The 20,373-nt window shown below is 43.6% G+C and overlaps 1 protein-coding gene across 4 annotated transcripts in view; it reads left to right on the top strand.

Annotated features, from left to right (window-relative positions):
- Positions 1-11,916, top strand: part of LOC119905336 (collagen alpha-1(XVIII) chain-like) — an 84,360-nt gene extending 72,444 nt beyond the window's left edge. For 3 of the 4 annotated variants that reach the window (XM_038722281.1, XM_038722253.1, XM_038722263.1), the window contains exons 29-40: positions 1,887-1,917; positions 2,629-2,682; positions 2,786-2,820; positions 7,692-7,817; positions 7,904-8,051; positions 8,134-8,198; positions 8,709-8,837; positions 8,935-8,967; positions 9,050-9,478; positions 9,557-9,754; positions 10,013-10,122; positions 10,283-11,916. In XM_038722281.1, coding sequence (XP_038578209.1) covers positions 1,887-1,917; positions 2,629-2,682; positions 2,786-2,820; positions 7,692-7,817; positions 7,904-8,051; positions 8,134-8,198; positions 8,709-8,837; positions 8,935-8,967; positions 9,050-9,478; positions 9,557-9,754; positions 10,013-10,122; positions 10,283-10,496 — 1,572 coding nt within the window. In that variant the 3' untranslated portion in view covers positions 10,497-11,916. The remainder of the gene's footprint in view (positions 1-1,886; positions 1,918-2,628; positions 2,683-2,785; positions 2,821-7,691; positions 7,818-7,903; positions 8,052-8,133; positions 8,199-8,708; positions 8,838-8,934; positions 8,968-9,049; positions 9,479-9,556; positions 9,755-10,012; positions 10,123-10,282) is intronic. The other variant, XM_038722273.1, reaches the window with a different exon arrangement.
- The last annotated feature ends 8,457 nt before the right edge of the window (positions 11,917-20,373 follow it).

Raw genomic sequence — 20,373 nt, 5'->3', positions numbered from 1 at the left:
CATTTTGAATTTTACGTCACATTTTGGATGATTTACACACTTCGTACTTTAACGAACTCCTCCTAGGGATTTAGTCCGACCGACTTCAAATTTGTGCTGTGCCTTCTAAAGGCATTGAAGATGAAAAGTTGTGCTATTTGCGAGTTTTCGTCAATGGGTGTGTCCGTGGCGTGGCGTCAGAGATCAAGTCTTCACCATGACACAGGAAGTTGTTGTAACTTACGTGTACATGCTCACATCTGAACCAAACTTTACGTGCTTGATAACTCAAGGGGTCATCTTCTCTGCAATTGGTGGACCAGTCAGACAGGAGAGCTCTACTCTGCCTGCAGACATCAACGATCTTGCCCCTCACACAGTCAGATGGCTTCCTTCAGTGCGCTGAGGTGTTTAACAACTCTGAAGACAATACTACCAGCCATGTCTTCCTTCTCTTTTCATGTAGACGCTCCGACAGACAGTGCTTTCAGTTTGCTGCATGCATGGACACAGAACTGCGGTATAGAGAGAAGCACACAGTCAGCTGGCTGCAGCTAAATCTGGAGTGCACTCGTATTCAATTCTGTATGGTAAATTCAGTTTTAACGGAGCAGAGCGAGCTGACAGGCAGAGTTAGAGACTTTTTCTGTCCGTTTCTCTCTTTACAAAGACGCATGTTGCAGTCAGAGTCTTCTCTGAGATGCGAGCACGACATACAACACAATTTATCAAATTACACAACGGATATACAGTATGAAAATAAGATTGATTGGATTATACTCACAGGAAGTATAAAACCTCTTACATGGGTCTATTAAAAGTAAAGTAACACAAAAATGTCAGGGAAATTACTTTACTTAGATTTAAGTACTGCAGTTGTACATTTGAAATACCTTCCTAACTTTCTGATAGGAAGCCTTCTTGAGGTGGTATAAAACATTTCTTCTTATATTCTGATTTGAGTTGTGGACAACTATGACCACATGAATTAAAAAATTAAACATTTCACTGCCCAAGTCAGCTATAACACAAGTCTTGTTCATCAGACTACATGCTGTGGACAGATTTTGTCCCAGGATTTATTATGCATTTCTTCTTCTTCGTTGCATGATTTAGAATAATAAGGTGAGAAATGGGTCTATTCTGAGTTCATCCTGCACTGCAGCAGCTAATAAAGTCCATTTAATCCCAAAAACGCTTTTCTTTTAGGCAGGCTGGAGCAGAAAACAACTAACCTTTCTCAAGTTGTACAGTAATGTCACATGTGTATGAAGGTGGACCAAACCAGCTAATCTTAAATGTCAAAGTAGAGAGGAGCCTAGTAGGCCTATTTATTTTCATTCATTATACAATATGAATAAGCTATGCAGACAGTTGTAAAGAAAGAACATCTTTTTCTTCTGTTCTCTACTTGTTATAGTTACACAGTATTAGGGGTGTGGGCTGTATTAAAAGTATCCACTGTTCTCCCGTGCTCTAACACACAGTAACGATGAAATGTGTGCTGTTCTCACATTCTTCCTCTGTATGTACACATAAACAACAAGGCAGGGAAATATAAAAGGAATTTATTTTATTGTTTGGGTACATTATTGTTCAGTGTACATGCTCACATCTGAAACAAACTTTACGTGCTTGATAACTCTCCCACCCCGCAGACATCTACACGCCAACACCGATTTATATTCATAGCGGCAAGTGCTATGTAGCTCCACATAGGGGACACAGGAAGTGACATATAACACCTTCATGCGGCGTCATAACCGCGTAGCAAATTCACAGCCGCACCGGCAGAGCTCCAGAATATGCAACTCGGCCGGCTCACACGCGGACGCGCTTATAAGTGCGAGGGCCCGCCCAACGCTGCTTGCAGCTTTAATTTTCTCTTTATCTTTCATTTATTTCAGGGACATGAAGATTACGCTACGTATTATCCAGGTAAATTCATTCATGAAATTTGAAAGAAGTTATGATGTTTGAGAAAAACGCTTATATTGTTTTCTTACCAAGAGGTAGATGATAAGACTGATGCCACTCTCATGTCTGCATGCTAAAATATGAAACTGCAGTCAAAAGCCAAACAGTTAGCTAAGTTTAGCATAAAGACTGGAAACGGGGGGGAAACAGCTAGCCTGGCTCTGTCGGAAGGTACTAACACCTCTTGACGTGTGTTCAGACTGTAAGCAAAGCAAATGTTTCCACCTGTTATTTGCATGAATTAGACTACTTCTAAAGCTCACTAATAAACACATTATAAGGGGACCAATTGCCAAGAAACCAGCAGAGACTCCAGGAAGTTACTGGTCCCGGCCAAGAAATTGACTGGCACGTCACCATGGAAAATTGTCTTTTACACTTTGGTTTTTGAACAGATTAAACAAACCAGATAAATTGTGTTAGCAAGCTTTAGAGTTGCTGGAAGGAGAATTTTGTAGAGCCTGTCTGGTACAGTTGTTATGCTAATCTAAGTTAACCAACTGGTTCGAGCAACAGGTTGAGCGCACAGATGAGAGTTGAGAGTAATATCAAACTTCTCATCTAACTCTCGACAAGAAAACAATTATCTATATTTGAAAAAGATGTCAGATTATTTCTTAAAAGAGAAAGCTGCTGGTGTTGAATTGTCGTTGCTGTTCCTCTTGTTTATAGCTGTTAAAGGAGAGAAAGGTGATCGTGGACCACAAGGGACACTTGAAATTCCAGGTATCGCCACATCGTCTGTGCACATAAGTGCAAAAAAGGCTTAAAAGAAAATGTTTTCAGTATGTAGACAAATTCAGTGCTAAGCATTTTGTTTCTGATCCAGGTCTCGGGTCAAACGTTGACATTTACACTTTGAGGGTAAGCCCAAACTCTGTAGACTTTCCGCACGATTGTGATTTTAATGTTAAAGTGGTGGTATTATGCTCATTTTCATGTTCAAAATCTTAATTAGGGGTTGTACCAGAACAGGTTTACATGGTTTAATTTTCAAAAAACACCATATTTTTCTCATACTGCACATTGCAGCTCTTCTTTTCACCCTATGTGTTGTACGCTCTGCTCTTGAGCTACAGAGTGATGCATCTTACTTGTACAAAATCTTTGTTGGGAGTTGCACATGCGCAGGTCCCAGGTAAGGACTACTAGCCAATCAGAAGCAGAGAAGGGTGGTCGTAAGAAACAAGGTAGTGTGATCCAAATTAAAGCCGCTTCGGACTGCGACCGTAACCTAGCAGATGGTATAAGTTACTCAGAAGTCCACAACCACACAACATCATTGTTCCACATCTTACCATAAACCACTACAAAAATCACCATATTTCAACTCAATTTAAAATAAAATTGGCCAAACAATATAAAACGTGTGCTCAGTAGCTTTCACATCAGGTGTAACATTAGCATTATAGTTATAACTTTAGCTGTGTTAGCCAACATTTACAACAACTCCGCACTTGAACAGTCTGTGAAGTTACATTGCCGTGTTTATTTTAAATATAATTCACAACCAATAAAGCATACTTACAGGTTGTGATTGTGAATTTCCAGGGCCAAACAGAGTCGGAGTTGCATCGTTTTTTAGGACTAAACGTTAAACTGTTGCCGGTGTTGTGACAATCTAATGTTACGCTGCCTTGCCGAAAAATGCTACCATAGCGCAAATCGATAGACTTAACTCTTCTCGGCCCTGCTCCGTTTTCCATTGCAGATAGTACCCAGAGATAGTACGTAGCATGTTGTCATAGCGACGCCACACACAACTGCCGCAATGTAATGTTGAATGCGACACACACACCAGCGATCCACACAGCTTTCTCTTTTTTAAGTTAAAACATTTCAACATTCCATAGAATGTAAAGACAGATAAGCGGTATGAAAATCTTCCAGCTGTGTTTTCCTCTGCCGTTGTTGCTGCAGCGGTCTGTGTGATGGCTGGAGCAGAGGGCAGCTGGCCGGCCTCACATGCTCCTCCCGCGGGTTGGCACAGCACAGCGCAGCCGAAAATATTCAAGGACATTTTTGTTCCGCCATCACTTCTCGTAAAACTGTCAATAATCGAAATCTACACAGCTGATTTCTCATGCTGTCAACTTGGGTCTGCATCACATCCTGCAACACCTCGACTCTCCAGGGACATATGCTGTTCGTGGACTTCAGCTCGGCGTTCAACACCATTATCCCGGACATCCTCAGCACCAAACTCACCCAGCTCGCTGTGCCAGCCTCCACCTGTCAGTGGATCACAGACTTCCTGACTGACAGCAGGTGAGGCTGGGAAACATCACATCCAGCACCCGAACTATCAGCACTGGCGCCCCCCAGGGGTGTGTGCTTTCCCCACTGCTCTTCTCCCTCTACACCAACGACTGCACCTCAGGGGACCCATCTGTCAAACTCCTGAAGTTCGCTGACGACACAACGGTCATAGGCCTCATCCGGGACGGTGATGAGTCGGCCTACAGATGGGAGGTTGATCAGCTGGCTCTCTGGTGCGGTCAGAACAACCTGGAGCTTAACACGCTCAAAACTGTGGAGATGACCGTGGACTTCAGGAGGAGCCCCCCCACTCTGCCCCCATCACCATACTCAACAGCCCTGTGTCTGCTGTGGAATCTTTCAGGTTTCTGGGATCCACTATATCCCAGGACCTGAAGTGGGAGCCCAACACTGACACGATCATCAAGAAGGCCCAGCAGAGGATGTACTTCCTTCGTCAGCTCAACCTGCTTAAGGAGCTGCTTATCCAGTTCTACACAGCCATCATCCAGTCTGTTCTCTGCACCTCCATCACTGTCTCCAACGAGGGTTAAAATGAAGGGCAACTGGACTTGGTTGAAGATACTGGAAGACGTTTCGTCCCTTATCCAAAGGACTTCTTCAGTTCTGACTGACTGGCAGGGAAACTCAGCTATTTAACCTCAGTGGGGTCGTTGGCCCGGGTCATCGATACCGCTGGTTCGTTAGTGTTCCTTGGTGTTGTGACGACAGTCGTTACAGTCGTTGAGACTACCTGTGGCCAAGACTGAACGACCATCGTTGGTATCTTCACCTGAGGCCAATGGGTTATGTTTGTTGAGTTTCATCACTGTCTGGTTTGGATCTGCCACCAAAAAGGACAGACAGACTACAACGGACAGTCAGGACTGCAGAAAAAATAATCGGTGCCAACCTGCCCTCCATTCAGGACTTCCAGAGTCAGGAAACGGGCAGGAAACATCACTGCAGATCCATCTCACCCCGGACACAACCTGTTCCAACTTCTCCCCTCTGGTAGGCGCTACAGAGCACTGTACGCCAAAACCAACAGACTCAGGAACAGTTCCTTCCCACAAGCCGTCACTCTGATGAAAAGCTGATTTCTGACTCACAGGAGTCAATTCCTGTGCAATAACCCAGTAACTCAGTCTCTAATCAGTCACCTGTTTACTGGTTTCCACTTATTATTTATTTATTCACCGTTCTCTATTTCAGTGCTGTTCATACTATGTCATATTGCATATATTGTATACCAATACACCTACCTCAGGTCATAAGGTTATAGGTCTTATTTATTTTTTCCAGCATCCTTTGCACTATGCTCCATCACACTGTGTACATGTGTACATGTATGCATGTATGTGTATATGCAACTGTATATCATATCCACCTTCACCTTATTATTATATTTAGGGCCCGAGCACGACCGTGTGAGGTCCCTATTGGATTTGCTAAGATTATTTTTAGGGCCCGAGCACGACCGTGTGAGGTCCCTATTGAATTTGCTTGGATTATTTATTTATTAGGGCCCGAGCACGACCGTGCGAGGTCCCTATTGAATTTGCTCGGATTATTTTTTTTTTTAGGGCCCGAGCACGACCGTGCGAGGTCCCTATTGAATTTGCTCGGATTATTTTTAGGGCCCGAGCACGACCGTGTGAGGTCCCTATTGAATTTGCTCGGATTATATATATATTTTTTATTTTTAGGGCCCGAGCATGACCGTGTGAGGTCCCTATTGAATTTGCTCGGATTATTTTTGGGGCCCGAGCACGACCGTGTGAGGTCCCTATTGAATTTGCTCAGATTATTTATTTATTTATTAGGGCCCGAGCACGACCGTGCGAGGTCCCTATTGAATTTGCTCGGATTATTAGGGCCCGAGCACGACCGTGCGAGGTCCCTATTGAATTTGCTCGGATTATTTTTAGGGCCCGAGCACGACCGTGTGAGGTCCCTATTGAATTTGCTCGGATTATTTTTTTTTATTTTATTTTTTTCTTTTTTCTGCAAAGTAGGCTCAACTGACATGGCCTAAACATTCTCGAAAACTCACCAAAATTTGCAAACATGTCAGAACCGGTGAAAAATTTCGTATTCTACAAGTTTCGCACATGGGCGTTGCAAAATGACTCGCTAGCGCCACCTAGAAAATTGGAAAAAATTAGCCCCTCGTTCACGTTCAACCTACATGTACGAAATTTTCTGGGGACATGTATCATATCAAGACGCACAAAAAAGCCTCAAGAACCCATAGCCTAAAGTCAACAGGAAGTCGGCCATTTTGAATTTTACGGCCATTTTTGGATGATTTACACACTTCGTACTTTAACGAACTCCTCCTAGGGATTTAGTCGGATCGACGTCAAATTTCTGCTGTGCCTTCTAAAGGCATTGACGATGAAAAGTTGTGCTATTTGCGCGTTTTCGTCAATGGGCGTGTCCGTGGCGTGGCGTCAAATATCAAGTCTTCGCCATGACACAGGAAGTTGTTGTAACTTCAGTGTACATTCTCACATCTGCACCAAACTTTACGTGCTTGATAACTCTCCCACCCCGCAGATATCTACACACCAATACCGATTTATATTCATAGCGGCAAGTGCTATGTAGCTCTACATAGGGGACACAGGAAGTGACATATAGCACCTTCATGTGGCGTCGGAACCCCGTAGCAAATTCACAGCTGTACCGGCAGAGCTCCAGAATGTGCAACTCGGCCGGCTCACACCCGGACGCGCTACAAGTGCGAGGGCCCGCCCAACGCTGCTTGCAGCTTTAATATTATTTTATTATTATATAAGTAAGCACATCGTGAGCATTGTACAATCCTGAGTCAAATTCCTCGTATGTGTACACATACCTGGCAATAAAACTGATTCTGATTTAGTGGTGAAATTCCATACGAAACTGTAAAATATAAAACCTTCTGTTGCTAATAGTGTATATTCTCTCTGACCAATCAGCAGTCTGTCGTGTTTTCACGTTACGTTTTAGTGTCCCTCAGCTCGCTTGGAACCTTGACAGAGGTGAGGTGATCCGAAAAAAAGTACCTGGAAGCAGGTACAGGTACAACATTTCTACAATGGAAAACCAAACAAAGGCGAGGCGAGCCAAAGGGCCTCCGCTCAGACTAGCATGGTTTGAGGGCGTGCCTGACCCCGCTAGCCGCTTGGCAAGCTTTATGACGCGTTTTCATTGTGACGTCACAAGTAAAGGAAGTGAAGGGCTGGACTACAAATGAGCTGTTTTCAAGCGGTTCAGGGCAGTGCTTTCTGTGGAACTCCCTTTGGGCTGGACTTTTGGGCTTTTCACTTTGCAAACTTGTTACATGCACATAAAAGATATATAACTCAATAAAGGAGAGGGGAAAAGCCAAAAAGAATAATACCACCTCTTTAAACTATTAGCATCAGCGAGATTTTTGTTGGTCCTGTTTACATGTCTCGGATGATTCTTAATGTTTATGTATCCAGAATGAGATGAAAGGTGAAAAAGGCAGTCCGGGCTTCAAAGGAGATAAAGGAGAGCCTGGTGGAAGACATTATGACCCCCGCTATGGAGGGAGTCGACCCGGAGTACCAGGAGCACCTGGACCTCCTGTAAGATCACACTGAAAACATAAAACTTTACGACGTTGGTTTATGCTCAAAGAAATCTAAATGCTTTTCTATCCTTGTCCCATTAGGGCCCAAAAGGTGACTCCATCATTGGCCCACCAGGCCCTCAGGGGCCACCTGGTCAACCAGGAAGAGGCTATAACGGGCAACCTGGACCTCCCGGGCCGCCTGGACCTCCAGGGCCATCCTTACCTGTAGCTTATAGGGGCACACAGAGTGAGTTATAATCATAACCCACACACCCAAATATTCAACGTTAAGTCTGTGTTCAGTCATGTGACCACTCTTTGAATGACAGCTATCAATATTCCTGGACCCCCGGGACCACCTGGAGTGCCTGGCTTACCTGGACACTCCTCAGGGGTGAGAAAACTTTGTTACTCCTTCAGATGTTTCTGCTTTATTTCCCTATTATCTAACAACATATCATGAAATACAAATACCACGTGATCACCTTCTTAGTTTATTGTGTTAGCATACTAGTTAGCAGGCATGGCTGTGGGGTTTTTTATTTTTATTTTTAAATTCTTCAATTCATCCTGAAGGAGACGTACATGTGTGTAAATACATTTCATAGCAGTCCTTCCAATAGTTGTTGAGACATTTCACTCCAAACCACAAATGCCAACCTGCTGCTGGCGCTAGAGGAACAGTCAGGGGATGTCCAAAGGCAGTAGGCTTCATCGTCTGGGGACAATAGAATCTGTACAAAATTCTATGGCAAGCCATGCAATAGTTGCTGAGATACTTCAGGACTGACCTGCTGACCAACAGACAGCCATTGCCACCCATTGAAACACAACTCTAAGCATTGCTAAAAGTACTTAAGATTATTTTACAACTATAAAATGAAGTGTGTTTTTGCGTTTATAGGTGACAGTGTTGAGGTCTTATGACATCATGACAGCCACTGCTAGAAGACAACCTGAGGGCTCTCTGGTGTACATTGTAGAACAAACAGATCTCTACTTACGGGTCAGAGATGGAGTTCGCCAAGTTCAGGTTAAATATTCACCTTTTTTATGACGATAAATCAGCTGGAGAAACATATGAATACTTCCCAGGTATATTTATGTAATTGTCTCCTTTATTCTTTCAGCTTGGGGACTACATTGCTTTACCCAGTGAGAATGTGAGTGTCATTTTTCCTTTTTGTCTTCTTCAGATCATGTATTACACCTCGTTTAAATACATATCATACATATTATTTTAAGGTTAATGAGGTTGCAGCTGTGGAGCCCCCACCAGTCGTCCCCTACTCCCCAAACCACCACTCCAACACCGACACCTTCGCACACAACTCCCAAAGGCAACCTGAGGTCCACCCCGACTCTGGGCATCGGCCAGATCTGAATCATCCAACACACCCAGGCCCTCGATACCCATCAAACCCTGATTCCCAATATCCAACCCACCCTAATCCTGATGCACGATATCAGCCGGATCCGCAGTACCCAGCACCCAAAGATCCCAGGTTTCCAAGTTACTCAGACCGGTTAAATCAACCAGACGGTAGGTATTCTGTCTATACCACCCAGGAACGTCCTGCATACCCGGACACTCGCAATGCAGTCACTCCTCAGCGAAGACCACCTCCTCCTTTGCCCCAGAGTCCAGTCCACCATCATACTTCAGGTCCAGCGGTAGGGCGTCCTCTATTATACTCACATCTCTGCTCTAAGTTTTAACATGAAATATTATTACTGGGCATGTTTCCGCAGCTCCACCTGATCGCCCTTAACAGCCCCCAGACCGGCTCCATGCAGGGCATTCGCGGCGCAGACTACCGCTGCTTCACTGAGGCTCAGGCCATCGGATTGAAGGGAACTTTCCGGGCCTTCCTGTCCGCCAAACTCCAAGATCTCCACAGCATAGTTCGCAAGGCTGACAGGGACCGTGTGCCAATAGTCAACCTGAGGGTAGCTAATAGAGGGTTTTTAACCATTTAAAGGAATAGTTTGACATTTTGGAATATACGTTCATTTGCTTTCTTGCCAAGAGTCAGATGAGATATTGATACCACTCTCATGTCTGTATGCTTAAATATGAAGCTACAGCTAAAATCTGGTTAGCTTAGCTCAGTACAAACAGTAGAAACAAGTACTGTTTGCAAGTAAAACTTTAAAACTAGTCTTCACCAGACTTTTGTACTAATTGTTTTGTTTCATCTCTGTCAGGACGAGGTTCTGTTTGACAGCTGGGACGCCATCTTCAATGAAGGCAGAATGAAGGACAATGTGTTAATCTACTCCTTTGATGGCAAAGACATTCTCAGAGACAGCACATGGTGAGACAAAAATCAAGGGCCAATAAATACATAACACAATGATATAGACTTCTTAATATTCTGAAAATAAAGCAATAAACAGTGGCAAAAAACACAAAAATAAGCATTAAAAAGTCACCAAAACTTCCTGTATTCATGCCATCTTTTCTCTTTCTCCCAGGCCTGAGAAGATGGTTTGGCACGGGTCAACCAGCGCCGGGCAGCAACATGTTGACAGCTTCTGCGAGACATGGCGTGCGAGCGACCGGGCACTGACTGGCATGGCGTCGTCACTGCAGAGCAGTAGTCTGATCCAGCAGAGCTCCAGCAGCTGCTCCAGCTCCTACGTCGTGCTGTGCATCGAGAACAGCTATATCAGCCATGCCAAGAGATAAACACACAACACTGTACAAAGGGAAATACCACAGCAGTCATGCTTTTGTCCACACATACTTTTCTATCTATCCAGCTTATGTGGTGCTTTGTAAATATGTTTTTTTTTCTCATGAATAATTAGTTTATGTTTGTTAGCCCCTCCTATATGGTGCTACACAGGATTATCAGACATGTTGGAACCAAGTTAAGCTCAGGTGACATACAGTAAAGCACCCTCAGGCAGCCATATTGGAAGTCCACAGCTTTTTAAGGCAACAGCTACCTTTAAACTGTTTCCAATTAGGCAGCTTTGTAAATGGTTAGTCTTGTCAGCTAGTTGTTGCTATAATGTTGCTATAAATATTGAAATTAGCATGCTTGATGCAAGCTAGTAAAGCCCTGTTATTATTTCCCCATTTGATGAGATATCTGTCTCTGAGATGTCTGCCTTGAACCCAATACAATAGAAGTGAATTGATTTGATTGAAAAGTAAATTTATAAAATTTAACAGCAGCCTTTTTAATATAATGGTAATAGGTATATAATAGGGACAAATTGGAGCCACTACTATAAAGACATGTTATTGTTAAATTATGTCATTCTTCAATCCTGTGACCGCAGTACATAATGTGGCGGGAGGGAAAATTCATGGTATATTCATCTGGCAACATTTATCACACAGCAGCTTAGAAAAAAATGACTTGTCCATACAACCAGATGAGAGAAACTAAATGTATCTCAGAGAGGGATATACCACTGTGATCATATTTAGGACCCGAGCATGAAGCGTGCGAGGTCCCTATTGAAACTGTAGGGATAATTTTTTTTCTTTTTTCTGCAAAGTAAGCTGAATTTTGGGGGCCTAAACATACTTGAAAACTCACCAAACTTTGCACACATGTCAAAAGTAGTGAAAAGTTCATATTTTATGGGTTTCGCGCATGGGCGAGGCAAAATGACTCACTAGCGCCACCTACAAAATTGGAAAGAATTAGCCCCTCGGCCATGTTCAACCTACATGCACGAAATTTTCTGGGGACAGGTATCATATCAAGACACACAAAAAAGCTTCAAGAACCCATGCCCTAAACGAAATAGGAAGTCAGCCATTTTGAATTTTTGGATGATTTACACACGTACTTTAATGAACGAAAAGTTGTGCTATCTGTGAGTTTTGGTCAATGGGCGTGTCCGTGTCGTGGCATCAAAGATCAACTCTTCGCCATGACACAGGAAGTTGTTATAACTTCAGTGTACATGCTCACATCTGCACCAAACTGTACATGTAGGGTTAGAGTCCCGTCCTGAACACATGCATGCCGACATTCACCCACAGTCATAGCGCCACCTGCTGGCAACAGGAAGTGACCTTTAACGAAGCAGCCCCCGCCGCACGTTTCACCTACATGTATGAAATTTCTGTGGCACATGTATACTGTCCAGACGTACCAAAAAGCCTCTTGGAGCTATGCTTCAAACTCAACAGGAAGTCAGCCATTTTGAATTTTATGGCAATTTTTGGATGATTTACACACTCCATACTTTAACGAACTCCTCCTAGGGATTTAGTCCAACCGACTTCAAATTTGTGCTGTGCCTTCTAAAGGCATTGAAGATGAAAAGTTGTGCTATCTGTGAGTTTTCGTCAATGGGCGTGTCCGTGGCATGGCGTCAAATATCAACTCTTCGCCATGACACAGGAAGTTGTTGTAACTTCAGTGTACATGCTCACATCTGAACCAAACTTTACGTGCTTGATAACTCTCCCACCCCGCAGACATCTACACACCAAAACCGATTTATATTCATAGCGGCAAGTGCTATGTAGCTCCACATAGGGGACACAGGAAGTGACATATAACACCTTCATGCGGCGTCGGAACCGTGTAGCAGATTCACAGCCGCACTGGCAGAGCTCCAGAATATGCAACACGGCCACCTCACACCCCGGGAGAAGTTCCCCACTGATATAAAGTTACCCGTCTATGCACTGTTGCTTTTTAGTTATTTTTGCTTTTTACTCAAGAACAGTAAATGCACTGCAGCTAGCTTACAGAGGAGGGGATGCCAACTCTGCGGTAAAACTGTCCTTTACTAGTTTCTGCCTAAAGTGGAGAACAGAGTGACAGAAGCATGAACTAACAGTGCCATAACAAATGCAGTTAGATGTGTATTAGCCTAACTCTTACAAGTTATCTGTTTTTTTTTCCTTGTGCGAGCAACATTTTGAAATGCTGCATCTCATTGAATAAACCTGTGTGGAAATTGTGAGACTCTGGTGTGTTCTGTGTTATTTTCCAGGCCGGCTCTCTGTTGATCACCTTGTTCTTGTCATCGTCCACCTGCATGCACAGCTGCAGCTCATTTGTTCATTAGTGTAGATAACAGTTTTACTCGTTACCTTCATGCCGCGTCTGAAGCGCGTAGCAAATTCACAGCCGCACCAGCAGAGCTCCAGAATATGCAACACGGCCACCTCACACCCCGACACACTACACGTGCGAGGGCCCGCCCAATGCTGCTTGCAGCTTTAATTAGGGCCCGAGCACGAACCGTGTGAGGTCCCTATTGAATTTGTAAAGATTATATATTTAGGGCCCGGGCACGACCGTGCGAGGTCCCTATTGTATTTGTAAAGATTACATTTAGGGCCCGAGCACGACCGTGTGAGGTCCCTATTGAAATTTGTAAAGATTATTATTAGGGCCCGAGCATGACCGTGTGAGGTCCCTATTGAATTTGCTAAGATTATTAGGGCCCGAGCACGACCGTGCGAGGTCCCTATTGAATTTGCTAAGATTATTTTATTTTATTTTATTTTATTAGGGCCCGAGCACGACCGGGCGAGGTCCCTATTGAATTTGCTCGGATTATTAGGGCCCGAGCACGACCGTGCGAGGTCCCTATTGAATTTGCTCGGATTATTTTTTTTTTTTTTTTTCTGCAAAGTAGGCCCAAATGACATGGCCTAAACATACTCGAAAACTCACCAAAATTTGCAAACATGTCAGAACCGGTGAAAAATTTCGTATTCTACAAGTTTCGCACATGGGCGTGGCAAAATGACTCGCTAGCGCCACCTAGAAAATTGGAAAAATTAGCCCCTCGTTCACGTTCAACCTACATCTACGAAATTTTCTGGGGACATGTATCATATCAAGACGCACAAAAAAGCCTCAAGAACCCATACCTAAAGTCAACAGGAAGTCGGCCATTTTGAATTTTACGGCCATTTTTGGATGATTTACACACTTCGTACTTTAACGAACTCCTCCTAGGGATTTAGTCGGATCGACGTCAAATTTCTGCTGTGCCTCTAAAGGCATTGACGATGAAAAGTTGTGCTATTTGCGAGTTTTCGTCAATGGGCGTGTCCGTGGCGTCGATGATTCGCTATGAAACAGGAAGTTGTTGTAACTTCAGTGTACATGCTCACATCTGGACCAAACTGTACATGTAGGATGAGAGTCCCGCCCTGAACACATGTACATGCCGACATTCACCCACAGTCATAGCGCCACCTGCTGGCAACAGAAAGTGACCTTTAACGAAGCAGCCCCCGCCGCACGTTTCACCTACGTGCACGAATTTTCTGTGGTACGTGTATCTTGTCCAGACGCACAAAAAAGTCTCTTGGAGCCATAGCCTAAACCCAACAGGAAGTCGGCCATTTTGAATTTTACGTCAAATTTTGGATGATTTACACACTTCGTACTTTAACGAACTCCTCCTAGGGATTTAGTCCGACCGACCTCAAATTTGTGCTGTGCCTTCTAAAGGCATTGAAGATGAAAAGTTGTGCTATTTGCAAGTTTTCGTCAATGGGCGTGTCCGTGGCGTGGCGTCAAAGATCAGCTCTTCGCCATGACACGGAAGTTGTCGTAACTTCAGTGTACATGCTCACATCTGGACCAAACTGTACATGTAGGATGAGAGTCCCGCCCTGAACACATGTACATGCCGACATTCACCCACAGTCATAGCGCCACCTGCTGGCAACAGAAAGTGACCTTTAACGAAGCAGCCCCCGCCGCACGTTTCACCTACGTGCACGAATTTTCTGTGGTACGTGTATCTTGTCCAGACGCACAAAAAAGCCTCTTGGAGCGATGCCCTAAAATCAACAGGAAGTAGGCCATTTTGAATTTTACGTCAAATTTTGGATGATTTACACACTTCGTACTTTAACGAACTCCTCCTAGGGATTTAGTCCGACCGACTTCAAATTTGTGCTGTGCCTTCTAAAGGCATTGAAGATGAAAAGTTGTGCTATTTGCGAGTTTTCGTCAATGGGTGTGTCCGTGGCGTGGCGTCAGAGATCAAGTCTTCGCCATGACACAGGAAGTTGTTGTAACTTCAGTGTACATGCTCACATCTGAACCAAACTTTACGTGCTTGATAACTCTCCCACCCCGTATGGAGGACCGATCCTGACACAGTCAGAAATAAATACAGAAATAAATAAATGCTCAATAAATAAATAAGCATCCAATTAAATACACAAAAAAATAAAGTAAATAAATAAATGTAGGTAGTAATTAAATTATACAAGGAGACATAAATGTATATATTTTAATTAGTGCCTTTACTTATTCACCTTTGTTATAATTACCTTATTTGTTTATTCAACTTTATTATTAGGGCCCGAGCACGACCGTGCGAGGTCCCTATTGAATTTGCTCGGATTATATATATATATATTTTTTTTTTCTGCAAAGTAGGCCCAAATGACATGGCCTAAACATACTCGAAAACTCACCAAAATTTGCAAACATGTCAGAACCGGTGAAAAATTTCGTATTCTACAAGTTTCGCACATGGGCGTGGCAAAATGACTCGCTAGCGCCACCTAGAAAATTGGAAATGATTAGCCCCTCGTTCACGTTCAACCTACATGTACGAAATTTTCTGGGGACATGTATCGTATCAAGACGCACAAAAAAGCCTCAAGAACCCATAGCCTAAAGTCAACAGGAAGTCGGCCATTTTGAATTTTACGGCCATTTTTGGATGATTTACACACTTCGTACTTTAACGAACTCCTCCTAGGGATTTAGTCGGATCGACGTCAAATTTCTGCTGTGCCTTCTAAAGGCATTGACGATGAAAAGTTGTGCTATTTGCGCGTTTTCGTCAATGGGCGTGTCCGTGGCGTCGATGATTCGCAATGAAACAGGAAGTTGTTGTAACTTCAGTGTACATGCTCACATCTGGACCAAACTGTACATGTAGGATGAGAGTCCCGCCCTGAACACATGTACATGCCGACATTCACCCACAGTCATAGCGCCACCTGCTGGCAACAGAAAGTGACCTTTAACGAAGCAGCCCCCGCCGCACGTTTCACCTACGTGCACGAATTTTCTGTGGTACGTGTATCTTGTCCAGACGCACAAAAAAGTCTCTTGGAGCCATAGCCTAAACCCAACAGGAAGTCGGCCATTTTGAATTTTACGTCAAATTTTGGATGATTTACACACTTCGTACTTTAACGAACTCCTCCTAGGGATTTAGTCCGACCGACCTCAAATTTGTGCTGTGCCTTCTAAAGGCATTGAAGATGAAAAGTTGTGCTATTTGCAAGTTTTCGTCAATGGGCGTGTCCGTGGCGTGGCGTCAAAGATCAACTCTTCGCCATGACACGGAAGTTGTCGTAACTTCAGTGTACATGCTCACATCTGGACCAAACTGTACATGTAGGATGAGAGTCCCGCCCTGAACACATGTACATGCGACATTCACCCACAGTCATAGCGCCACCTGCTGGCAACAGGAAGTGACTTTTAACGAAGCAGCCCCCGCCGCACGTTTCACCTACGTGCACGAATTTTCTGTGGTACGTGTATCTTGTCCAGACGCACAAAAAAGCCTCTTGGAGCCATAGCCTAAACCCAACAGGAAGTCGGCCATTTTGAATTTTACGTCAAATTTTGGATGATTTACACACTTCGTACTTTAACGAACTCCTCCTAGGGATTTAGTCCGACCGACCTCAAATTTCTGCTGTGCCTTCTAAAGGCATTGAAGATGAAAAGTTGTGCTATTTGCAAGTTTTCGTCAATGGGCGTGTCCGTGGCGTGGCGTCAAAGATCAACTCTTCGCCATGACACGGAAGTTGTCGTAACTTCAGTGTACATGCTCACATCTGGACCAAACTGTACATGTAGGATGAGAGTCCCGCCCTGAACACATGTACATGCTGACATTCACCCACAGTCATAGCGCCACCTGCTGGCAACAGGAAGTGACTTTAACGAAGCAGCCCCCGCCGCACGTTTCACCTACGTGCACGAATTTTCTGTGGTACGTGTATCTTGTCCAGACGCACAAAAAAGTCTCTTGGAGCCATAGCCTAAACCCAACAGGAAGTCGGCCATTTTGAATTTTACGTCAAATTTTGGATGATTTACACACTTCGTACTTTAACGAACTCCTCCTAGGGATTTAGTCCGACCGACCTCAAATTTGTGCTGTGCCTTCTAAAGGCATTGAAGATGAAAAGTTGTGCTATTTGCAAGTTTTCGTCAATGGGCGTGTCCGTGGCGTCGATGATTCGCCATGACACGGAAGTTGTCGTAACTTCAGTGTACATGCTCACATCTGGACCAAACTGTACATGTAGGATGAGAGTCCCGCCCTGAACACATGTACATGCGACATTCACCCACAGTCATAGCGCCACCTGCTGGCAACAGAAGTGACTTTTAACGAAGCAGCCCCCGCCGCACGTTTCACCTACGTGCACGAATTTTCTGTGGTACGTGTATCTTGTCCAGACGCACAAAAAAGTCTCTTGGAGCCATAGCCTAAACCCAACAGGAAGTCGGCCATTTTGAATTTTACGTCAAATTTTGGATGATTTACACACTTCGTACTTTAACGAACTCCTCCTAGGGATTTAGTCCGACCGACCTCAAATTTTGCTGTGCCTTCTAAAGGCATTGAAGATGAAAAGTTGTGCTATTTGCAAGTTTTCGTCAATGGGCGTGTCCGTGGCGTGGCGTCAAAGATCAACTCTTCGCCATGACACGGAAGTTGTCGTAACTTCAGTGTACATGCTCACATCTGGACCAAACTGTACATGTAGGATGAGAGTCCCGCCCTGAACACATGTACATGCTGACATTCACCACAGTCATAGCGCCACCTGCTGGCAACAGGAAGTGACTTTTAACGAAGCAGCCCCCGCCGCACGTTTTACCTACGTGCACGAATTTTCTGTGGTACGTGTATCTTGTCCAGACGCACAAAAAAGCCTCTTGGAGCGATGCCCTAAACAACAGGAAGTCGGCCATTTTGAATTTTACGTCAAATTTTGGATGATTTACACACTTCGTACTTTAACGAACTCCTCCTAGGGATTTAGTCCGACCGACTTCAAATTTGTGCTGTGCCTTCTAAAGGCATTGAAGATGAAAAGTTGTGCTATTTGCGAGTTTTCGTCAATGGGTGTGTCCGTGGCGTGGCGTCAGAGATCAAGTCTTCGCCATGACACAGGAAGTTGTTGTAACTTCAGTGTACATGCTCACATCTGAACCAAACTTTACGTGCTTGATAACTCTCCCACCCCGCTATGGAGGACCGATCCTGACACAGTCAGAAATAAATACAGAAATAAATAAATGCTCAATAAATAAATAAGCATCCAATTAAATACACAAAAAAATAAGTAAATAAATAAATGTAGGTAGTAATTAAATTATACAAGGAGACATAAATGTATATTTTAATTAGTGCCTTTACTTATTCACCTTTGTTATAATTACCTTATTTGTTTATTCAACTTTATTTATTACTAATTTTTTTAATGTATTTATTTATGTGTGTGTTTTAATATTTTTGTCTGTTTTATTCTTCCTTTGTATTTATTTACCTTATTTATTTTCACCCATGGTATTTATTTCTGCCTGTCTTTTTAAATTTTTGTATGCATTTCTGCCTCATTATGCAAATGAGGAGGGGCTGTGTCTCAAGGGGTCATCTTCTCTGCTATTGGTGGACCAGTCAGACAGGAGAGCTCCTACTCTGCCTGCAGACATCAACGATCTTGCCCCTCACACAGTCAGATGGCTTCCTTCAGTGCGCTGAGGTGTTTAACAACTCTGAAGACAATACTACCAGCAATGTCTTCCTTCTCTTTTCACGTAGACGCTCCGACAGACAGTGCTTTCAGTTTGCTGCATGCATGGACACAGAACTGCGGTATAGGGAGAAGCACACGGTCAGCTGGCTGCAGCTAAATCTGGAGTGCACTCGTATTCAATTCTGTATGGTAAATTCAGTTTTAACGGAGCAGAGCGAGCTGACAGGCAGAGTTAGAGACTTTTTCTGTCCGTTTCTCTCTTTACAAAGACGCATGTTGCAGTCAGAGTCTTCTCTGAGAGCTGAAGTCTCTAGTACGATGCGAGCACCACATACAACACAATTTATCAAATTACACAACGGATATACAGTATGAAAATAAGATTGATTGGATTATACTCACAGGAAGTATAAAACCTGTTACATGCGTAACAGTAATGTCAGGGAAATTACTTTACTTAGATTTAAGTACTGCAGTTGTACATTTGAAATACCTTCCTACCTTTCTGATAGGAAGCCTTCTTGAGGTGGTATAAAACATTTCTTCTTATATTCTGATTTGAGTTGTGGACAACTATGACCACATGAATAAAAAAATTAAACATTTCACTGCCCAAGTCAGCTATAACACAAGTCTTGTTCATCAGACTACATGCTGTGGACAGATTTTGTCCCAGGATTTATTATGCATTTCTTCTTCTTCGTTGCATGATTTAGAATAATAAGGTGAGAAATGGGTCTATTCTGAGTTCATCCTGCACTGCAGCAGCTAATAAAGTCCATTTAATCCCAAAAACGCTTTTCTTTTAGGCAGGCTGGAGCAGAAAACAACTCACCTTTCTCAAGTTGTACAGTAATGTCACATGTGTATGAAGGTGGATCAAACAAGCTAATCTTAAATGTCAAAGTAGAGAGGAGCCTAGTAGGCCTATTTATTTTCATTCATTACACAATATGAATAAGCTATGCAGACAGTTGTAAAGAAAGAACATCTTTTTCTTCTGTTCTCTACTTGTTATAGTTACACAGTATTAGGGGTGTGGGCTGTATTAAAAGTATCCACTGTTCTCCCATGCTCTAACACACAGTAACGATGAAATGTGTGCTGTTCTCACATTCTTCCTCTGTATGTACACATAAACAACAAGGCAGGGAAATATAAAAGGAATTTATTTTATTGTTTGGGTACATTATTGTTCAGTGTACATGCTCACATCTGAAACAAACTTTACGTGCTTGATAACTCTCCCACCCCGCAGACATCTACACGCCAATACCGATTTATATTCATAGCGGCAAGTGCTATGTAGCTCCACATAGGGGACACAGGAAGTGACATATAGCACCTTCATGCGGCGTCGGAACCGCGTAGGAAATTCACAGCCGCACCGGCAGAGCTCCAGAATGTGCAACTCGGCCGGCTCACGCGCGGACGCGCTACAAGTGCGAGGGCCCGCCCAACGCTGCTTGCAGCTTTAATTAGGGCCCGAGCACGACCGTGCGAGGTCCCTATTGAATCTGCTCGGATTATTTTTTTTTTTTTTTTTTTTTTTTCTGCAAAGTAGGCCCAAATGACATGGCCTAAACATACTCGAAAACTCACCAAAATTTGCAAACATGTCAGAACCGGTGAAAAATTTCGTATTCTACAAGTTTCGCACATGGGCGTGGCAAAATGACTCGCTAGCGCCACCTAGAAAATTGGAAATGATTAGCCCCTCGTTCACGTTCAACCTACATGTACGAAATTTTCTGGGGACATGTATCGTATCAAGACGCACAAAAAAGCCTCAAGAACCCATAGCCTAAAGTCA

This window comes from Micropterus salmoides, unplaced genomic scaffold, assembly GCF_014851395.1.
Source record: "Micropterus salmoides isolate LMB-PRFRI ecotype aquatic unplaced genomic scaffold, ASM1485139v1 Ms_hic_scaffold_1, whole genome shotgun sequence".
Taxonomy (NCBI): Eukaryota; Metazoa; Chordata; class Actinopteri; order Centrarchiformes; family Centrarchidae; genus Micropterus; species Micropterus salmoides.
This window is presented reverse-complemented; position numbering and strand designations above follow the sequence as displayed.